The sequence below is a fragment of the Anopheles gambiae genome, chromosome X (assembly GCF_943734735.2).
Source record: "Anopheles gambiae chromosome X, idAnoGambNW_F1_1, whole genome shotgun sequence".
Lineage (NCBI taxonomy): Eukaryota > Metazoa > Arthropoda > Insecta > Diptera > Culicidae > Anopheles > Anopheles gambiae.
This window is the reverse complement of record NC_064600.1, coordinates 18,705,025-18,728,365: the sequence shown is the minus strand read 5'-3', so window position 1 is coordinate 18,728,365 and position 23,341 is coordinate 18,705,025. Positions and strand designations below refer to the sequence as shown.

Sequence of the window (23,341 nt, the reverse complement as noted above, 5' to 3'; positions counted from 1 at the left end):
TGCGCCGGAAGAATTATTGTTGTTTTACTTTTTTCAATTTGTTTGTTTGTCGTATTATTTTTTTTATCCTAAAGGAATAGTGGGGAAGGACGAGATGGAAGGTTTGTGGGTTAGATCGTCAAAGGCTTCCGTTTAGTTGTTGCTAGTTTTCAATTACCACACACACACACGCTCACAGAGTTTTGTTTGCATAAGTGCGTCACAACATTGACCTGTCATACTTGATCTTCGTCTAAAACTTGTAGAAAAAACGCAAATAATTGCTGGCTGGCTTGTATGAACTACTCATCGATAAAAATCCCAAACCTTACCGCTACTTTGCATTTATATTCATGTTTTTATCCCATTTGTGTATGTGTGTAGGAGTTGTGCATTGGATTTTTTTTTGGTTTCCCCCGCCATTATTGTTATTGTGTTTTATCCGATAAAAAGAATGACAAAATGGAAAAGCCGTGGACAAGAGAGGGAAAGGGAAGGTGGTCAAGAATTTGAATAACGTTGGTACGGTTAGACACCACAGAATTACAAACGCGATTATAACGTGCGGGGAATAGTACATGTTTAGCATATTTGCTGTCGCTTTTTTCATTGTTAAATATTAAATGTTCCTAAATATTATCGCTCAGCATTTCTCGTGGCGCGAGAAGAGGCATTGTGCGACAAAAAATGACTAATAACTGTATCATGTATCATTAAACCTAATATGCTTTAAAACTCAAAACCTACTATAATATTCTCCTGGGTGGCAAACGAAAACGGCAAGAAAGATACAATAAAATCCTAATCTCTGTCGCTCATCGCGCGCAAATAAAAAAGGGATTTGAACTGTGTCTTACACACACCTGCTTTTACTCTTTCTCGCTTCCATCGTATAAATGTTAGGTTTTTTCTTCCCCGTTTAATTTTGGATTAAAATGTACCGTTTTATACACCTATAGTTGCGCACCTGACCCGATCTCATCACACATGTTTTAGCCATGAAAAATACCCAAAAAGCTGTTTCCACAGCACAGCCAGGATGTGGTTTCGAGATGAACTGGAAGGACGTTACAAACAAGTCACATTTTCATCCGCCTGTACCGGTTGCGTGAGTCCGCTTCGTACAAGAGCATATAGTAGTGTATGATACCCTGCATACATTGAGGCCCACGGGAACTGATTGTGTTACTGTGTATGAATTTGTATGCGTTTGTGTGTATGTTTTTCTTCTTGCAATTATTGTTTCCAGTAAAACATTTCTTTCCCTGGTCTATGTTATTTTCTCTTCTCCATTCTTGCTGTCTCAAGTAAATACTACAAATACTAACATAGCTACACCGCTCGTACTTCTCGGAGAGATAAAAAAAACTTACTCAAAAGCCTTTTCGCGTAAGTGTTTTTCATTGTTCTGTATTGGTTTTATCTTCTTATGGATTTAAAAATATGCCTAGCGCGCCATAGCTAAAGAAAATCATATCCTTATTTCAAAACCCCACTTCCTCTTCATTCGGCCGCAACCGTTTTAACGGGTATGGCAGATGGAAAGAGAGACAGAGAAATGGTGTTGTGTATACTAGCGATTCGAGCTGACCTCCAGTTGTAATTTTCTTGTCTATAGGCTGCCAGTGTAAACGAGCATCGAGAATCGTTATGGGGGTATGTGATTAACTTGTTTTTTTTTTCGTTTTTTTTTACTACAGTAAAATCCATTTTCATATTTCGCTGCGAAATTCTCTGAACTTCCTTTTACTCCACTTATCTCACAGCTGTACCTGGCTTTTTTCCTTCAATACATTGGTATGCTATAGTGCTGAACGCACTGCTAACAGCAGCCAATGGAGCAAGAATTAAACGTACGAAGCAAACAGTTGACGTCAATGAACCTCCATCGACAAGATTAATGAATTCGAACTCCGTTTTTCGGTCACGCATCTTACCTTTATCAAGTAAAAAAAGCAAAGAGTCTTTAAAATTAAACCGTAAATAAAAGAACATTTCGTCGGACCGTTTTCCCGCCGTGCCATCGTTAGCGGCCGCTAAGGCTCAACGACTATCTTGGTTAGTCTCTCGATCTCTCAATATTTCTGCCCGATTCGATACGATCCTATATTGTGCACATTGTTTCGTCATATTCGTAGGATTATTCGGTAAGATTGAAATCAAATTGAAATTGCTGCCGTTTTTACCCATCGTTTGCCTCACGGAAAACCATCTCTCTGTGCATGCCAGGTAGAGCTCACTCTCACGATTGTATTACTACCAACTATCGATAATACAACCACAGTTGAAAAAAAAGACCAGTTTACGTTTTTCGCACGATACATCTTGCGATGGACAATATGGATTGTAGATAATAAAAAAAAGAAATGCGAACTCTTCCCCGTGGCATATTGTACTGAACAAAGGAATGCTGCTGTTTAACTCTCCCATGCTCAGAAGGGAAGCTTTGATCCAATACATAAAAAGGATAGCTGTATCCTAGCAGAAGGAGAGTTTTTACCGGTCCCGCCTTAAAACATAACGCTAACCATTCTTGCTGTACCATATTTGCGCTCAACACTCGTAAAGCGCTACCGTTGCAGCATGACTTTAACAGCGAAAAATCGTCACAACTGAAATGGAAACTTTTTCTTAAATCGTCCCGTTCCAAGTATGTGTTTGTGGAACGTTCACGCGCAAAAATGCACGAGAAACTAAATGTCTAATACAAAAAAAACATCCTACCACCTCCCGCCGCAAAAGCAAAAGGTTAAGGGAGGAAAACTTCTAACCGCTAGCTGCCCCAAACTGAAGAATGAATCTAATTCTTCTCACCTAAGTCTAAATTATATTGTTCAAGTTGTCCTTTCATAATTCAATGCCAAAAATGTCCACCGACGATTTTGGGAGAATACACGTACACGCCTTCTTCTTCATCGATTAGATTGGGTAAGACCAATCCTAGTCTCGGTTAGAAATACATATCAGTTCTTCTGTTGTTTCTTCGATCCTAAACAGAGATCATTGAAAATCTCTCGTTACACTTCTACTAAACATCTATCACACCGTACCGCAAGTTCTCCTTTTTTGTTGTTAAAGTTCTCCCTCCTATCACGCATCTCCTTCAAGAGCCAGAAAAAAAACGCATCCTCGTTTCTTAACTACTCCCCTACTCGTTATCACTAATGCCGGCGCACTTTTCCTCCTCGAGCATGGCGTCCAGCTCGTCCGTTAGATTGGCAAGCATGCTGCCAATATCGTTCAGCACGTTGGTGCCGTAGATATCCTGCGAGGCTGCTACTGCTGCTGCTGCCGGTGCCGCTGCCGATAACTCTTCATTTGCTGCTCCGGACGGTGGTGCGTTTGCCGGTGGAGCTGCTGCTGCAACCGAACTGTTAGACGAGACAGCGGCCCCTGCCCCGACGGAAGATACCGGCTGCGCGGTCGATGGTGAGAGCGGCTGCAGGCTGCAGCCCGTCGTGGCCAGTGTCGTCGTAATCGAGCCGGTCAGCGAGGAAGAGGACGACGAGGACGAGGACGACAGCGTTGGCAGCAGCAGTGGATGCTGCTGGGAAGGCACCGCCCCCGGCTGGTAGTGATGCTGCTCCATCCGGTTGAGCGACGAGCGCTGCTTGATCGTGCCGGCATTCTCGTTCGCAAACGGTATCTGATCGATCGATTCCAGGCTCGAATTGGATTTGTTGTCGTGCTGGCCGCACACCTTGTGCACCTCGACCGTGGTTTGCATCGTTTGGCCGGCGTACCCGCCGCCGTAGCCGTGCGGCAGATGGGACGAGGGGATCGGCCCCAGTCCGGGCGCCAGTGTCGGCGGCGACGGTGTCGATTGGGTGGACGAGGACGACGGCGTGTGATGGTGGAGCAGCTGCTGCTGCGAGTGCGACTGAAGCAACATCGACGGATGGTTGTGGTAAATCGGCTGTTGCTGCTGCTGCTGCTGCTGCTGGGTGCTTACCACGGCGTTGGCAACAGGCGTACCACCGCCACCGCCTGCACCGGAATCTTTGGTGACGAGCGTCAGCGTGTGGTGATGGTGCAGATGATGATGCTGGACGGCGTAAGGCGAGCTGGTGTAGTTGGAAAAGTGCATCGCGTCCAGGGCGGCCGTCGCCATCTCGACGTTCTCGATCTGCAGCGGGGGCATCGGAAGCGGCACCGGGTAGGTGGCGGTGTCGGGCGCATCGCAAGCATCGCCCGGTGCGGCGACGCCACCACCCTCGAGCGCTGGCGATGGAAGCTTCAAGTTGTTGGCGACGATCTTCGCAATCGGCCGGCCGCCGACGGTGGCACCAGCGGTGCGGCCCGCCACCCCGCCATTGCTGCCCGGTCCGCTCAGCAGTGCTAGCCGGACGCCGTAGTTGTTGCGCTGGTGCTGGCGCGGCAGCGTGCCGCCCCCTTGGAAATACTGCTGCTGCTGCTGCTGCTGCAGCTGCACGATCTGCTGGTGGACGAACTGTTGCTGCTGCTGCAATGTCCAGACCGGCGGCTGCTGCTGCTGTCCTGCTGCTCCGGCGCCGGCCTGCTGGGCCGCAAAGTGATGATGGTCTTCCGACAGCGCCAGCAGCGCGGACGACTTCTCGTTCGTCGGCGTAATGTCGCTGTCGTCGTACGAGCTGCGCCGATAGATCGCCTGCGTACCGTCGAAGTGGACGTGCGGGTACGTTATCATCTGGTGGGCGGCGAGGGCCGATGGGGGCGGCGGTGCCGGCACCGTCTGCTGCCGGAGAAAGGTACTGTACGAGCCGGTGCCGACGCCGCCACCCACCCCCAGCTGGTGCTGCTTGGACGAGTCCGACCGCAGGCCGATGCTCATGTCGTCGTAGTGATGGTGCAGCGCCCGGCCATGCGCCCCACCGGCGGCCGCCGGCGAGCGGGCAATCGTGGGCGAGAGGGCATAGCCGCCCAGCCCGGCGCCAACCACGCCGATGCCCATCATGCCGGCAGCCGGCCCGCCCATCATCTTGCCGCTGATGATGTCCTTCACGCGCTTGATCGCGAGCAGAATCTTCTTCTGGTGGCCCAGCTTCACGATGCCGATGTCCTCCAGGTCTTCCCACGTCAGCTGCGTCACGTCGTGCACGGTCTGGTAGCCCTGCGCCAGCAGCGGCTGCACGTACTCCTCGAGCCGCAGCAGCCGCAGCCACTCGTCGATCGAGCCGGGCACGTAGCCGGGCAGCGCGTCCGGCAGCTTCAGCGCGTCAATGTGCCGCTTGAGCCGCTCGCGGTGGTTCGGCTTGCGGATGCCGATCGCAGTCAAATCTTCCGGCGTCATGCGCGCTATCGTCGGCAGGTCGTAGCCCGCCTCCAGAAACAGATACGTGTACTCGTGGAAGTGTATCTCCATCAGCCACTCCGAGATGACGTCGTGGTCGGTGCGGCTGCCGCTCGACGAGTGGTTGCTCAGCCGGTGGCTGCAGCTGGCGCCCGGTCCACCGGCGACGCCCCCGACCGACCCGGAACCGATCGAGCAGGAGCTGACCGAGCAGCGCGGCGACGACAGGACGCCATAGCTGCCCACGCCGCTCACGCTGCGATTTGACGAGTTGGAAGCGCCGGTAAGATAGGAGGAGGCGCGCCCCGAGTCCAGGCTGGCGGTGGAGTGCCGCGATCCGGACCCGGCCGACCCGGACAGCGACACCGGGCTGTCCCGGCCGGGCGACTGCGTCAAATCGATACCCTGATCGTCCAAACCGTAATCGACCATACCGTCCGGACCGCACCGTAGCAGCAGGCTGGAGGGTGCAGCGGCGGCGGCTGCTGCTGCTACGGAAGCTCCCGACCCACCGGCCGGCGGCGGCACCGTACCGGAAGCGGCACCGCCGGCACTATTGCTCCCGACACTGTTTGTCCCGTCGTGCGAAGGAAGATGATGCTCTAGTATGACCGTGCCGGCCACGACCGCCGTGCCACCGTTTCGGCCCGCCCCATCGCCCGTATCGTAAATCACTGCCGTCGGAGGACCACCACCACTTCCACCATTACCACCACCATTGTTCAGCCCTATCTTCCCGTACATGTCCGGGACGGCCGGTGGCATCACCTTCTTTGCCTGCGGTACACTTTTCGATTGTCGTGACATACCTGCGCCGGTGCTGAGACTTAGCTTTCGCATCGTAACAACCGCGCTGCTGCTGCCGAATCTGTCAAACCCGAACGTGCCTGCTCCGGCCTGTACTGCTGATGTAGCGGCCGCTCTCGATGCTGCTGCTGCATGTGCACTGGCTTGTTTGATTGCTACACTACTTGGTTAGATACTCTCCGGTCTTCCCCAGGCAGACGCACGCGGTCAGCCACAAGAGTCACCACACCCCGGCGCCGCACGCGGCACGACGCCAACTCCTACACGACACACGATTTATCTCAACACTTCGCCTCGGTACAACGGAGTCCCTACGGCGTCATCCGCGGCCACACACCTTCAAATGCAACGGAACTGTCCGGCGACACGACACGACCAAGACTGACGGCTGCGGCGAGCAGGTTTCGCGATATATTCTTTCGCCGCTGCTGGGCGCTCTGGCACTGGCGGCCGGTACTGTGTCTCGCTTGCGCTTGCCTCTGCGCTTCCTTCACGCGCGCATTCACCTTTATTGCACTCCGTGCTGGGTCGCGCGCGGGTGCAGCAGTGAGAGAGCGCTGTGTTTATGGTACAGCCCCCCAATCGAGGAATGAAGCGGCGGCCGCGTCCACCCGCGCGACGCAATTTTATGCGCTTCCTCCCTATTTCGCTCTCGCTCTCTTGCTCCGCTTCTCGCGCAAAAACAAAAATATCCACAAAAGCCGCGGTGTGTAGTGTTGTGCACGGCGGCGCGTCTTCCGTCTAGCTCTTACGGTAACTGCGGAAGGAGTGCAGGGAAGCGAGAGGTATCGAGGCGTTGGTTGCGATGCTTTGGAGTTCAGGTTTTCTACCGTGGTGCAATTTGCGATGGCGTGGTTCCTAAAAGCAGAGAAGAAAAAAACCCGCGGATGTAGGTTCGCGGGGAAAAAAGAGGAGAATGGTTAGTTTCCTTACGGTTATTAGCAGTTTTAATTCCTTTATCGGGGGCAATGCATTTTGCCGGCACTCCAAAGGCACCATCGCCACGCCCCGGCAAAGCGGTTATGTTGGATAAAAGCGAGTTTTTTTTAAGAAAATTAATTTATCGATAAATTCTCCGCCACACACACACACAACCCCGTCCCCACACAATCCTACTACTGTACTGCCGATAAGAGAGCCGCATTAGGATCCATCCGCGCAAGTTTAATACCGAAGACCCACAGCATTGTTACGGCAAGTCGACAAATGTTAATTTGCTCTGAACGACTTTAAATTCTAACATTCATATATAATCTGCCCGAGGGTTGACGCTAGGCGTCACGCAGAAACAGGTGTATCGAGCGTCACCACGCAGCATGCATGTGGGGTGGTGTGGTTTCCAAACATTGCCTTCACGGCACCGTTTGACCAGCGAGAACGCTTGGCGATAAAGTTAAACGATTCCATGCACAAAGCCACCGCGTCACTCCTACCGCTTATCTAAACGTGATGTGAAACAAACGGTGCGCGCGAGATTTGTAATTGGAATCAAACTAGAGGAGTTTGCAATTGCACCATTCGCTGTCGATGTTTCGAAAGACTAAATTAAATTTCAGCTCAGGTGCACGTTTTAAAAGACTTTTTTGTTTTGCTGCAGTGTGCTATAAACCTCTTCATCAGTATCCTTATTTCTCCACAAAACCTTTTTTTCCGGCTCTTCCCTACTCACTGGAGCACTCAAATAGTACATCCAATCTACTAAAAAAGCGTGTAACATTATTGATAACGATGTATTTCCATTCTCTTCAACTAATGATGAAAAGCAAATGCAGATTTTTTTACAGAAGTATTTCGATCGGCGAAAGTTATTACAGTGTTTCTCTAGCCAGCTCAACGTTATAATCTTCATTTCCAATCCGTAAAATCCCAATTCAACATTGTCAAATGAATGTCGAGCGTGTACCGAGCAACCATTGGTAAATCATTCGAGTTTCTATTTTTATTGTTGAAATATATTTTACGGGATTGATTTGTTCGCTTCCGAAGTTGAGCTGGCTAGGGAAACCCTGTAAGGACTTATTCTTGGACCTAGTATCTTATCTACATTTTTTCGTAGTCTCCAAAAAGCAGTTCATGAAATTTATGAATTTACTCATGCTTTACTTCAGTGGCGGTCGTCCCTACTCGGAAATTTAATAATTCATAATCAAAGCTCCAGATATCTGCTAACTTTCAGGCTTCCTGGACAGTTTTTCAAATCTGGTATTATATTGCCTTCACACAACGACACACGATGTACAAATGCTGCATCATTTTGACAACGGTAATGACTAATTAACGATAACTCAAAATGTATCACTACATCGGTAAATATTGGCTAGATCTGTGGCAATTTTGATGAAGAATAGAGACTACCAACATACTATCGATCTCATGCAATTCATACCTTTTTTTAAGTGCTTGGTATTCCATGGTTTTTAAATATATGTACTTGATTTTTGCAGAACCGTATCTAAAGATTACCCTCATCATAGAAGTGAAGAAAGTGGTATTCCAATACAGTAGGTGACCGCTAACTGGATGTGTTTTAACTGGAGTGCTTTTTAACTGGAGGTTCGCTAACTGGAGTGATTCTCAATTAACGAACACTTAAACGTCAAAGCATGAAACATCCGGAATCTCATGAAGAGAAATTTGTCGCAAATGTGCATTTTTCAAACAAATTTAGGGTCTCTTGCCTACGTTTGCTATTAATTTTTGTTATTACACGAATTACTATACTTTATATCAACATAAATGAAAAAAAAAGTTTGGTATGTTTATTCCAGTCCACGCCAATCAAAACAATCAATCCATAGAAACGTCACTCCAGTTAGTGAACATTGTTCGTTAACTGGAGCTTGTATACCTCTCAGTTAGTGGTCACCTACTGTACATTATTTCCGAACTTTGCAGAAAGCCTCAACTTCAGAAAATGGATGAAAATATTGGTAGTCTAACTTTAGAGTGCTCTCTTCACACTTCAATAATCCAACAATAAAGACTGAACCTTCTTCCTCAGTAGACTAACATTCATAAACCCACTTTTCTTATCTTATAATTTATAATATAGTTCTGCTTCATTTCAAAAACTGCCGAATTACTTCGCGGGCCAGATTGAAAGCCTTCGTGGGCCGCATGTGACCCGAGGACAGTATGTTTGACATGTCTGCTTTAAGGCAATACCTTTAGAATCTGGACAGCCAAATCGCATATACTGTTTAGAAACAATTATCTTAGGGAGCCATTTATCTTGGCGAGAATTAAATATGACTATGACGGAACTGTCAAAATGTTCATCTTAAAGAAGAGAAAACCCAGCCTCAATAAACATCATCTTAGGCAGATTTAACTGCATTTCATCATGTTTTGCATCGTATGTCCAACACACAGAATTAGTATGGGAAAGCGGGGAAAAATGGGCATGTGGGGCAAAATGGGCACCTTCTATTTAAGAATTATTTAACTACAAAGATACTTTCCAATGCTTAAAATGTATTCATTAGAGTGTTCTATGAGCACCATGTAAGATTCATAACCCTTACATAACAAATAACCGAGAAAAATGCAAAATAAGGTTTAGTAGCATATTGATGTAACTTTTGCCATTTCGAAAATGAGCTTAAACCAGTGTCACAGGGATGCGTTGAAGTTTTACATGATATATTTTTAAAGATATGATATTTGTATACAATTTGTCTGAAGAAAGCAAGGCGATGGAATGCGTATTTTTACTAATATAACAAAAAATACAAAAATGCTTCACGTGGGGCAAAATGGGCTTAAGATTCATAGAGCTTTAGCTGCTCATCATTCCACTTCTTGGCATAGCAACCTACATGGTCATGCCTGCCTATACAGATTTTTGAGATTTACCACAAGTACCACACAGCCGGATATTTTGTTTTACTATGGGGAAACGGTACATGCGAGGTTTGAACTCACGACGGACATGTTGTTAGGTGGGATATCGCGCAAATACAATATTTTGAAAATCAAGCATCTCTAAATATTCATGAATCCCTGGAGATATATCAATTTTAAGGAATTTATGAATCCTTGGAGATTCATCAATCTTTTGAGATCTTTGAATACAGGTGTCCCCCGACTGTATTTGGGACCGAAAAAATGTCCCAAAGCAAGGCGTAAGTCGAAAAAGTCGTATGTCGAATATCTATGAATATAAAGTTTAAAGCCGAAGTTGACGAGTTTGAATTTATGATATCGTGTATATTATTTACAGTAATGTTCGATAATGTAATAATTATATTCCAAAAGCCGTACACAATATAGATATTAAAGATCGGGTTGTTTTGGAATCTTTGGAAATGTGTGTATAACGGTTATCAGCCCAGAAATTCAAAAAAATACATCAATTTCTTGTCAATGACAACTTTTAACTTTCAAAATCAAATTCGTCGTATCTGCGAATCGTCGTAACTCGAGAGGGTCGTAACTCGGGGCACGCCTGTAGTCGATTTGAGATTCGCATTACTCATCACTGAAGATTGATATGAATGAATCTCAACGAAAAATTCATGAAAACCAACATTGATTTATAGATAAAAACAATATGTAGTGAATTTTTTTTAATTTCGTTGGTTTTTCACACCCAAAATAACAGGTTATTGTAGTGTCTTAAGTAATGTTCAATTACAGTTGTCATACATCTGCTCAAATGCCTAGTAAAATTAATCATGATTTCAACAAGACTCGAAAATTGTTAACTTACAGACAAAAACAGGTGCGTTGGAGGCACAAATGGATACCGCAGAGCCACAAAATGTAGTGACAACGACTGTAACTAAAGCCAAATTGCAAGCAAAACTACGCTCACTTTGACGCTTAACATGTGCGCAATAAAGCCCCGTTGGTGCACCTGTCAACCGAAACAACAGTGCACAATTGAAAACATATTTGGTGACGCTTTAATGTGAGTGAGTGAAGGTGTGCGTGTGTATGCGGTCACGTGTTTTGCAAGGTGGTACCTAACAGGTGCCGCTCTTGCGCGGGCCCGAGCGACTGCATCACAGCATCTTCGTAACGTGCGCCGGAGAGGAGCGAGAGAACGGGGTAATATTATCAGCGTAATGTACCTTGACAGGGCCAACGCCCGGTCAGCGGCAATCAACTACAGCAACCCTTCATCTCGCGCCATTTGAAGTGTCGAAAATGCTAAATGTCTTTCTCTCTCACCACTCTCTCACTCTCTCTCTCTCTCTCTCTCTCTCTCTCTCTCTCTCTCTCTCTCTCTCTCTCTCTCTCTCTCTCTCTCTCTCTCTCTCTCTCTCGCGCGCGCGCGCGCTCTAGCTTTGGTCGGTATGATGGATTTATAACACAAAACCTGACCGCTGCGTCGGAGGATTGATCAATCCCATCGCCAGAAGAAGGAAAAAGAAAGGGTGGCAAATTTAGGAATGGAAATGATTTTCCTCTGTACGAAGTGATAGTGCCCATCTTTCGCTAGAAAAGCGGCAAACCGCCCCATCCGTTAACAATTTATTGAACTCGCACAGCAAAGCGGTGAAGTGTAGTGCAATTTTGACATTTACAACGTGATCGAGGAGTTCCATAAAAAAAACCGTCAATTTTCTTATCCCGCGGCCCCAGTTGCTCAGGAGCCCTATTGAACCCTGCCAGGATGGGAGGGCAGCTCAGCGCCAAAACCGCACCCACAGCACAGCATCCTTCTTTCCTATCGCATCTCTCTCTCTCGGCAAACGGCGCAGCCATAAACTATAGCTGCACAGTAAAATAACAATAATCTGCTGCAAGCGCATCGTATAGAGTGCCGGCTGGAACGAAATGGCACTTCAAGATGCACACAAATGGAATGCATTTTCTCCATCAGGCCATGCATCGCGGGGCACCGTTCCGGGTCGAACCGAAACCAGCTTCTCGTCCCCGGCCGGGTTACGAAATGTAGTGTAAAGTGTTTTAGAACGTGTTCTTCACGGCTGGCGGGGTTTTATACTTGCATAGCTCGACTACCGACACGCCTGCCCGTAGCACGTGCTGCTCCGCTCGCATGCCGCATGTGTGGATGCAGCCCGCGCACACGTGAAAGTCGTAAAAATTGGTACCATCATCATCTTGACTCGGGGATGATCGGAAAAGCATAACTTTATGCATATCCGCCGCAGCATCAGCAGCATCGAAACGCTGCCCCAAGGCGCACACAGGGGCAAAGTCGTAAAAAAACGTGGAAAAATAAAACACAGACAACACAACACAGCGACGATTTAAAATAATCTTCCTCCCAAGATGGTGTGAGATGCAGGGCAGGAGGGGGGAGTGTTGTAGCAAACAAAGGATAGTGAGGGGATGGGGATAGGGGATGCCCGGCTGCTCTCTGCCATGTGTTGTGTTATTTGTTTGTGCGCGCGATGCTTTTCCGTGCCTGTGCCTGTGCACTGACTGCAACAAGCTGCCGAGTTTATAATTCGCGTCAGTCTCTGTTAACACGCGCGCGCCCAGGCCGAGAGAAGCGTGCTCAAAATCGGGGCTTTATTTCTTTCTGACTGACTGCTGCTTCCACCACCAGCCCGCGCAACAACGACTGTTGGAAGGAATTGGGAAAGGGGATGATGAGCGGGATGGATATTTCCAATCGCAATCGGGCCAGGAATTAGTCGATGGTTCGCCGTTCTCGTAAATTGTGAAATTGCATTAAAATTTTCCGCGTTCCCGTTTCATGCGCGCCTCATTTTCCGCCGGCGATGGCAAACAAGCGGGAGCAGCTAAAATAGACTATACAATTTTGATTATAAAAGCAAGGAGGATCATTGGGAAGTCCAGCGAAGCAATCGAATACGAAAATCTATTTTAAAATATACTTTAACATCAAAACAAAACCAAACAAAGCATTTTATTCATAAAAAAATCCTCTATCCGAAAGCTTTTTGAATCTGACAGGATTATTCTGTTTTTGCAATCGAAATTACTTGACGTCGTAATTTGCTAACGATCAAAAACAAAGTTTACTTTGCAGCAGAAGTACCTTCGTTCGAAGAATAATTTCGAAAATTTCATTGAACCGTGTCAAAAAGTTGACTTTTCTGCACGAACGAGTACATTCTAATGCAATGGAAGACCAAAAACACGTTAATAATAAAATTTGATTTGAACCAACATAACAATAGCTGCTAGAAAAAACGACTGCCAAAATTAACTACTTAATAAGGTACTTCATAAGGCCCATATACACTTTGCAATAATCGGTCGCACATTTTGAAGGGTCCGCTTGTTCAACCAGTTAGAATCTCCATAGAAACAGGATTATTTTGCTTCATCTGGCTGTTTCTTTCCAGTTTGTATTTATTTGTGATGTAAAGTCCAATTTTTCAATAACATGCCCGTCATGGGTTCAAGCCCCCCGTAGCAAGGATTGACTATCCGACTAGGTGGTAATGAATTAAGTCTCGAAAGCCTGTACAGGCTGGCATGTCCGCGTAGGACGTTACGCCAAATAGAAAAAGAAAGTCCAATTTTTAGCGATCAGCTTAATTTAGCGGATGTTCAGAATAAGCAATAATAGAGTCATGCACTGCAGCTTGGGGAATGATTATTAGCTACTTTTAGGACTTTTAAGAATGAAAAATTGAACCCTGCGGCACAGTGTGTAAACAAAACAAATGACAACACTACAGAATCGCTGAACATGTCAACGCCTACTTCCGAACAATTCTATATCTCGCTGAAAGAGTCTATTATATGCCTGAACGAATCTACAACTCGCTGAACATGTCTATATAATCCGCGAAAACCCTGTACATAAAAATGACAATTACGTTCCGCCATATTAGATTCACCATTTTTGTACAAGTAATGATGTTAAAATCATTTTGTTTTCCTTTTTGTAACGGGTTATAGTTCTTGTAATAAATTTAAAAAATGTTGATCCAAACAATTTTGTTCTGTGTTAATTGCAATGATGTAATGATGCAATGATTGTGATGATGCATTTGTTATGATTCAGCAAAAAAGAAAATAAATTCCTTCAAGAGCTAACCTGATCGAGCCTGCTACGTATCGGCATTTGTTTACATATTTTTCGGGCTGAAATTATTCTGGCTGAAAATCTAATACGTAGTTCTGCGTATAGTTTTGTATGGATTGTTGACATGGTTTCAGCCGCTAAGCCGCTCCATAAAAATGCTGGCTAGTATCATAAAACCCCCTAATGTTAACCCTAGAGAGTAAACATCTGTTGAGCACTGTACAGCAAGCCTACACTGCCGGCTGTCGTACAGAGACTTACTTTGCCTGTTTGGAAAACGTTCTCACTGATGCTAAGAATAATAAAATATCATACACAATGCCAGGTAGTCGACTTATCAATCGCTTTTGATCGCACCTTAAGTGCCAGAGTATCCTTGAGCAGTTGAACAAATGGATGATTTTGGTTGATTGATTGTGAAATCGAACATCATTCCAAATGTAAGACCAACTGAGAAATTAGGATTTATTATTGATTAAGGACGAAAATTTGGCCAACACTCTCTTCATATAAAAATGAAATAAAAGCAGACTTGACTTTCTTCATTCGTTGTTCAAATAAAACTTCAAGGCGTACACTTCTCATTATCGTCAACAGTTGGTTTGTTCCAAAACTGTTGTACGGAATTGAATTTGTTTCAATGAGCAATAACAACATTGGCAAAAAGCTAGCTCCCACACATTATTGCGCTCTGAAGAAAATTACTGGAGCTTTTATCACCAGCCCTGGCAGCATTAAGCTCCCTGATAATGCTTCAATATTTTCAAGCAGAGACTGTCTGACTGTCTGTTGAGGTAGCCACCTTAAATGACAGAGAGTAAGCTATTTATACGGATAGTGCTAGCGTACTTATGGCTTTGGATAAAGGACACATACAAAGGAACCCTTACATACAAGCTATCGATTCATTAGCAAGAGAAAAATCAATCTTTTTTTTTTTTTTTGTTAAATCAGAGGTAAAAAGGATATTGATGGAAACGAAGAAGCTGACCGTCTCGCGAATTAAGGTAAAACGATAAGGCAGCTGGACCTATATTGAGAGGAGAGGCACCCGTTTGGCGACAAGGATCGATACATCAGTGCTGGAAAAATATATGGAATGTACAACGTACATCGGCACCTTGGACAGGTCTCCAATGGAACTCAGCGATCAGAGAGTAAATTTACGAGACTGAGAGATTGGGCACATTAGGCTTACTCGTACGCATCTCGCATTTGAAACTAGAAATCGCCTTTCATTTGTCCGTTTTGTGAAGTGGAGACAACTTCTTCTTCTTTTCTTTAACACAACAACCGTTATCGGGGTCAAGGCCTGCTTATACCACTACTTGTGGGCTTGGCTTTCAGTGACTTATTGATCCCCCCATAGCAGGATAGTAAATCCTACGACGTATGGCGGCACGTTCCATTCGGGGCTTGAACCCATAACGCGCATGTGGTTAAAGTCGTACGAGTTGACGACTGTACCACCAGACCGGCTTTAGTGGAGAGAACAGTGGAGCATATAATAGTGGACTCGATATTTCGGATATGCTCATGAAAGAAAGAAGCACGTTCTTGGCGAACGAATTGAAGAAATCCTTTCAAACAATCTAAGAGGATTAGTAAAACTATTTGAAAGAAACTAATCTCTCTTTCTGCATACAACTACAATCTGTTTGACCTTCCACAGCCTTGGAAACAAAAGAGTTAATGTTTCTTTGAAGTAAACAATTTATGTTGGAAAAAACAACATTTTATGAAAGGCGGAAGTTTAAAAGCCTTTTAAAAAAATAAACTACAACAAAAACAACAACAGTAATGTTAGCTGGCCAGTTTCCGATATGAAAAGAGTTTTTATGGTTGATTATGTAAAGGTTAGACAGGTGGCAGTTTTTTACGATAATGATGTGCATAACCGACAAAAATGCAACTGCTGAAATTTTCACGCGATTTCTTTATTGTTCAGCTTTAAGCCATGAACCATAGAAGAAGAGGTTAGAGTATATGTTTGCGTTAACACCACGGTAGGAATTTCCAACCCATACATAGGCATCTAGATAGGATCGAAAAAATATTTGTTTATCACCTAACAGGAAAATCTTTATCGGCTTTGCTGAAGTTCCAGTCTTGTGAGCATGTTTTAAAATCGTTTTCTAAGAATTTGTCTGGCGACGCGATCTTGATTGATTTTATATCTAGACCTAAACAACAAATATACAAATTCCAAAGAGCAATCGAGTTGAATGTCTCGACGCGTATCGGGTTAGAAATTACAATAGGACTGTTAAAAATTTGGCATTTTTGGCTTGCAGTACGATCAGACCCCGTGATTTCAAGAAATATACATCTATATAAACAATGTCTCAGATGATCACATCCAAAGCCCCAGCAGTCAATAGAAGTACCCGCGGATGGATACGATTTTATGATTAATAAATCATAATCACAAAAACCATCTTCTTGGAGCAGATGAGGTAAGCAACAGAGACAAACAAAACATAAAAAAATGTTATTAGTCTGGTAGACGGGATATCAGCGGAATTTCTGTTTTACCGACCTATATTTTTTACCCCTTTTGGCACAGTTGAATTTTAGTTGATGCTCTCTTGCGAGTTTGTGGATAGCAAACCTGGGTGCGAGCCATATTGGCTTTTAGAGCTGTGCGACCTGATGCTTCCATCGAATCATGTTTAACAATTTAATAATAATTAAAACCGCGAATGCAATAACAGTCAACAGTACTCGTACGTGGGTTGTAAATAGCACCACACCGGTAAATATCATGGCGTAATCGGACGCTTGAGACAAACCGTGCCATAATCTGGTTTATAATAATAAAAAAAAACAAAAGTAAAATAAAACCATACCAACCCATCTCTAGCGCTTGGATTGATGGACTTGTTTCTTGCAGACTTGGGCGCAATTTAGAGCTCGCACATTTAATGATCAACTCCTCGCCCCCTCCCTGTACCTCAGATTTATTAGTCTGTATTCTTGAACGATCTTACCCACCACCATCCTGTCGATATCGCATCACTTTAAGCAAGTGCAATAAAATCCAATATATCCAGACGGTGAGAGAAACAGAGAAAGAAACAGAGAAAGAGAGAAAGAGAGAGAGAGAGAGAGAGAGAGAGAGAGAGAGAGAGAGAGAGAGCGGAGTTCTTTGTTATGTGTAGTGATGTGCTCTTCGGAGCGCACCGACGATTCCGATCCGACTCCGGCTATTGTTAGTCCTATTCCGATTACGTCAAATTCTGGTCCACAAGTTCCGCACAGAGTCGGAGTCGTTCAGAGTATTTCGGAATCGTCTGGAGTCGTTTGGAGTCCGAGTCGCCCGGAGTCATCCGCAGTCGTTTGGAGTCGTCCAGAGTCGTCCGGAGTCATTCGACGTCGGAGTCGCCAGGACTCGTTCGGAGTTGTCCGCAGTCAACAGGAGCCGTCCGGTGTAATGTGCGTGTGATCCAACATTTCATTTCGTTTTGTTTTTTTTTTTTTGTCTTTCAATTTACGCGTGGACTTCGTATACAGGCCTTTGTTTCGAAGGCGACTCTGGACGACTTCGACTCCAACCGACTCCCAACGACTCCCAACGACTCCAGAAGACTTCGAACGACTCCGAACGACTCCGAGTGCGACTCCGAGTGCGACTCCGGACGACTCCGGACCTGGGCGGACCTACCTTCCCGAGTCGATTCCGAAATTATTTGAGTCGGATCGGACTCGACTCCGAATTTTTGCCAACTTTTCCCATCACTAGTTGTGTGGGGCGCAACGAAAGACGACCGTTGGAAAAGGTAAACAACAAGGAAGGTGTTTGCGGTTCTATTTCTTTGCGATACTCTTCGACCGATCGTGTATTTTACTGCGCTCGATTGCTTGCAGGCAATTAAAGCGTCTCTTGGGGTTAAGCAGCACATTGGACGCCCTCCCAACGCCGTGCGGGCGAGTTTGTCCCATCGTTTTGAAAATATCTTTCCGGTACGCTTTGGTAAAGATTTTGTTAAAACTGTGACCAAACACTCAAAATTTCAATTCTACTCGGGTGGTCTATATGTGCTTGTGTATATGTGTTATAATTTCCTGTCTACACCAAGACCCTATTTTCCACCAAAGCATTTGGTAAGTGGCCAAAAAGTGACAACCAAAATAAAAAACACCCCATCTCAACCGTCCCATAAACATAGCAACATCACGTAGTAAAGTTGTTTCATATTTCAATCTAGACTGGCGCAACACAGTCTCCGGCGTTCTCGACCGGAGAAGGGGCAAGCGTGTTGTTACACAACCCCGGCATCCTGCTCCGGCCACCTAGGCAAGAGACGTTTTGTCATCGAATCGACAAAGTGCTTCGGTTTCCGTTTTCTCGAGCGGGACGGACCGTGAAACTTGAACCCCCATACCACCCCCGCCCTGGACCTCCACACGCGCAAAGAGACGCACATGCCACTCGTCGTCGTAGAACATCCGGCGACGCGTTGTGTCTTTCCGGCCCGCGCGGTTTTGCTTTGCATCATTTGCACAACGATGAAAGAGACAAGTGTGGTGGCCGCGGGAATGGGAAACAGTGTTTCCGTTATCAGGTTTTTTTTTGTTATTTTGTTAATGCTGCTGCCTCGGTGTGCCTGTCTTCATGCTCCCCCCACCATTGGTGGTCACACACACACACACGGTGGGCGACCGCCCATTTGCACTTTTGTTTTTTTCGGGCAGTTGCGGCGAGAAATCATCGCGCACATGTCACGAAAGGCCAGCGCGTGGAAGCGTGTTTGGGGGGGGGGGGGGGGGGGGGGGGTTCTTGATAAGACGCAGCGAAAAAGCAAAACGCCACCGGTGCGCGCTACAAGGCAAAAGTTGATGAGAGGCGCTTTTGTCAGTTCGAAGGTGCGCGCGAAAGCACCACACTTACCTTCGCAAAATTCTGACCGCAGCAGCTGCAGGAGGGACGTGTGCGGGAGAGGCTGGTGTAGTTTCGGGCGGAACTGAAGCGATGGAAAGTGTGCTGCTCGTATGTGGGGAGTGTCAGGCCATCATGATGGATGCCTCCCGCGCGCCCCGCGCCAGGCGACCGTTTGGAGGAGGCGGAACTGCTTTTCTTCGAATGCCGCGAATCTGTGCCTTTTTCTGCTGCTATCCCCGTTCTCCCGGTTGCGCGTCTAGCACCCGCACCGCACGGTCATCCAAATTCCGGGGAAAAGCTTTCCACACTGCGCAACACACAAACCCACACACACACACACACACACACACAGAGCTACACGTACACAAATACTAGCTAAACGCACTTTTCCTTCGCCCGCGAAAGGATGAAAATTTCAGCCGACAAAGATTATGCAGCAGGAACGTACGCGAGAGCACGCAAGACGGCAGGAGGGAAACAGCCCGAGTTGAAATTATTATTGATAAACGTTTGATTGGTGATAATAATGATGATGGTGTTGGCCGGGCACACCACTGCTTCTGCTTGTTGTCTTCCTTGCTGCTGCCACGGCGGTGCGGAGTAACACGCTCTGCCTTTCCTTTTCTTTCTTCTGCGTTCAGGCCGCAACTGCCGCTGCCGCTGCTGCTGCTGCACTCTGCTGCGCGTCCTCTCGCGCGTACAATCGCTTGCGTTATATTCGGGTTGATGGTCGAGCAAGTGAGCGAGTGAGTACGGGCGGGCTGTGCTCTCGCCTTTCCCTCCTTTTCACCGTGCACCGTGACTGCTTCTGCTGCAAGCTTCTACCTTCTCTCGCTCACTGTTTCTTCTTCGCCTGCTTCTAGCGATAGACACTGCAGCGCGCACGGTACTAAACTGAGATGAAACTCACGTACAGTCACACACACACGCACACTCATGCACACATGTGCACACACACGGGCGCGTAATCACTGTACGTTGGCAGCCGGGAGCGCGTGCGCGTAAGGGAGAAAGCAATAGGAAGAGAAAAGAAAACCACACAAAAACAGTTAGTTTTTCAGCTGCTGTACACACACACACACTTGCAAACGTGCGCAAACGCACGTTTCATACAGACACACGCACACATACACTCGCTAGTTGACAAGGTTTTTTTTTTGTTTGAGAGTTTTGCGTTAATTTCATACAAAAAAACCTCCAAAAGGACTTACTTCAAAAGCTGCAAAAGTTCTCGCTCTCAACCTCTCGCCCTTTCTCTTACCCTCATTTACTACTATTACAAGTCGCTCCAGTCAATGCGTCAGAGCAAAGGCGATTATAATACAAATCTTTCACTTCGAATGTATGTGTGTGCTGTGTGTGTATGTGTAGAGAGAGAAAAGCAAATAGTACAACCGACGTACTCCTTCGACCTGTTTGTGTGGGAAATAAAGCAGCACAAGATGAATGAGGAACTACAAGCACATAGCAGCGCACACACATACATACACACACACACACACACACAAACACACTTCAAATGCACCTTTGAGCCTACACGTTCTTTTTTTCCTTCAGCTGCTTCTTTTGTTGCTCGCTTCACCTGCCTGACCCTTCGGGGGAAACAGATTATTCCGAGCGGCGCTGTGTAGGCGAGTATGTGTATGTGGTATGCTGGTAGGGCAAACTGGAAAACGAACTTGGTTTTGTTTCTTCTCTAACGCAAATGAAAAGCGCTTAAGAAGTCACCCAATATTTCGAAAAAGAAATAACAAACGTGCAAAAAAAAATAAGAAACAGGTCTCTCGGCCGTGCGCGCACACACAATAAATGCGTGAGCGGTGGTTGTTGTCTTCGGTGTTGTTCCGAGCTTTCTTTTCCTTGGTTTCACACACGCACTCACACACACACACATGCTCTGCACGACTCCGTCTGCACAGCTACCATCTGCAGCCAAGATGGGACTTAAAGCTGTCCAAATTGACTGAAACGCACCGCTAGCCCGGCCCGTTGCGTTATACTTACGTCAAACTGATAGTACGGCACACCGAACGAGGAAAGGCGGCCACTGATAAGCCGTGATAAGCGGGTCCAATTTTCTGGGCCGAACAGAGAGCGCCTCGCACGCAACGCGTGACGAAGGGTGAAGGGAGGGCGGTGGTGCGTGCTGTACGCGCTGTCTCTCTGTAAACTCTGCACACATATACACAGGCACACACGGGCTGATCTGCCCCTCTCGCGCAATACCACGACGATCTGGAGAGGACAACAGCGCCCCGTACGGACAGCTTGTGTTGATTGAGTGTGTGCGCTACTTGGACCCGTGTTTCCCTCGAATCTGACATTGTTTCCCTTGCCCGTAGGTCGTTGACTGAGGCTGTGCGAGAGAGCGAGAGCACAAGTGTACGGGCATACGGGAACGTGCGTGAGAGAGAGAGCGAGACTAAAAGAGTATACGGCAGCGTCCTCTAGCGCAGAAAATATTCGCTCAAGCTGTCATATGATGACGCACAAGATATATGCAGAGCAAGGTTCAAGATGTATAGAAACATGCAATGCAGACAATTTAGTTCAAATTTAGCGTCAAATTTCAATACTTATGTGCAAGGCGGATTTAAAAATATCAGGTGGGGGACTCTAGTGCATTTTGACAAATCGTCACTTGACGTAACCCAAATAGCCAGCTCGTACTTTATAGCTGATTTAGGGCTGTTTAACGAAAAATCGTTCCGATGTCGTACTTTGTGGCTGATTAAGAGATAGACGGTACTTTGCGGAAATATGGAGCTTTTTAACAGGCACATGGTACTCTTTGGAACTTTGAGGCTGATTAGCACTATGTGTAGGGTTCATGGTGGAACTTGAAGGCTTGTTAAGAAAGGGTACTGAACTTGGTGGAATTTTATAGCTTTTTAATGCATGACATCGGTATAAGGTGGCTCCCCAAATAGCCAGAATTGCTTAAGCAGCTCATTTTGGCACGCTAAAGATCGCTGCTCTAATTCGCCTTTTGCAGTAGATAAACAGCATCAAAGTTCTATGTGGGTCTTTCAAACAGCGCCTAAGCAGCTTCCTTATGCCACGATGCCAGGGATTATTTTTCTTTGTGTTTTATTTTCAAGCAAGCGTCATCGATGAAATAAACAACAAGATTTTTTTCGTTTAAACACATATGTATATTTTTAATTTCTTTGTATTGATGAATTACACACAAATTTACACAATTTACTGATAATTCACAATCACTTCAATCAATATTCATTCTTCAATTAACGAATCTAACTTGTGCAGCAGCAATGAGATTTTTGCCGGCGTCAGTCTTTGACACTTTGACAAGAGCGACCTAGTACCGATGACATGCATTAAAAAGCTATAAAGTTCCACCAAGTTCAGTACCCTTTCTTAACAAGCCTTCAAGTTCCATCATGAACCCTACACATAGTGCTAATCAGCCGCAAAGTTTCAAAGAGTGCCATGTGCCTGTTAAAAAGCTCCATAGTTCCGCAAAGTACCGTCTATCTCTTAATCAGCCACAAAGTACGACATCGGAACGATTTTTCGTTAAACAGCCCCAAATCAGCTATAAAGTACGAGCTGGCTATTTGGGTCTTGTCAAAGTGTCAAAGACGGACGCCAGCAATAATCTCATTGCTGCTGAACAAGTTAGATTCGTTAATTGAAGAATGAATATTGAGTGAAGTGATTGTGAATTATCAGTAAATTGTGTAAAATTTTGTGTAATTCATCAATACAAAAGATTTAAAAATATACATATGTGTTTAAACGAAACAAATCTTGTTGTTTATTTCATCGATGACGCTTGCTTGAAAATAAAACACAAAGTAAAATAATCCCTGGCATCGTGGCATAAGGAAGCTGCTTAGGCGCTGTTTGAAAGACCCACATAGAACTTTGATGCTGTTTATCTACTGCAAAAGGCGAATTAGAGCAGCGATCTTTAGCGTGCCAAAATGAGCTGCTTAAGCAATTCTGGCTATTTGGGACCATTCATATAGATTTTTGCTCGGAAAGTTAGAAGGCTATATAGGTCATGATAAGATGAAACTTGCCGAAACACATTGCAAGAAAAGGATAGCAATATAATAATCAGTTTTAATACGCCATCTATTGATCAAACCAATGAAGCTGTGGAGCTTTCATTTTTTTCTATGGATATTCAACCCAAATAGCCAGAATTGCTTAAGCAGCTCATTTTGGCACGCTAAAGATCGCTGCTCTAATTCGCCTTTTGCAGTAGATAAACAGCATCAAAGTTCTATGTGGGTCTTTCAAACAGCGCCTAAGCAGCTTCCTTATGCCACGATGCCAGGAATTATTTTTCTTTGTGTTTTATTTTCAAGCAAGCGTCATCGATGAAATAAACAACAAGATTTGTTTCGTTTGAACACATATGTATATTTCTAAATCTTTTGTATTGATGAATTAC

The 23,341-nt window shown here is 45.6% G+C and overlaps 2 protein-coding genes across 9 annotated transcripts in view; one reads left to right on the top strand and one right to left on the bottom strand.

The window, feature by feature from the left end:
* Positions 1-23,341, top strand: part of LOC1270437 (fatty acid hydroxylase domain-containing protein 2) — a 428,943-nt gene that overhangs the window by 318,972 nt on the left and 86,630 nt on the right. The gene's annotated exons all lie outside the window — the stretch shown is intronic.
* LOC5666787 (uncharacterized) lies at positions 1,370-21,257 on the bottom strand. Of its 8 annotated transcripts, none has more exons than XM_061653956.1 (4): positions 20,441-20,908; positions 20,177-20,327; positions 18,925-19,886; positions 1,370-6,913 (listed from the first exon to the last, which is right to left on the bottom strand). In XM_061653956.1, the coding sequence occupies exon 4, from the start codon at positions 6,086-6,088 to the stop codon at positions 3,128-3,130; it is 2,961 nt and encodes a 986-aa protein (XP_061509940.1). In that variant the 5' UTR covers positions 6,089-6,913; positions 18,925-19,886; positions 20,177-20,327; positions 20,441-20,908; the 3' UTR covers positions 1,370-3,127. The 8 variants fall into 8 exon arrangements, with proteins under 8 accessions (XP_061509940.1, XP_061509929.1, XP_061509918.1 ...); XM_061653945.1 differs by having other exon boundaries at positions 20,127-20,327; positions 20,441-20,856; XM_061653934.1 differs by lacking the exons at positions 20,177-20,327; positions 20,441-20,908 and adding an exon at positions 20,920-21,256.

Coding starts and splice junctions, on each gene's coding strand:
- LOC5666787 (XM_061653978.1), bottom strand. CDS start 6,088: ATGCGAAAGCTAAGTCTCAGCACCGGCGCAGGTATGTCACGACAATCG.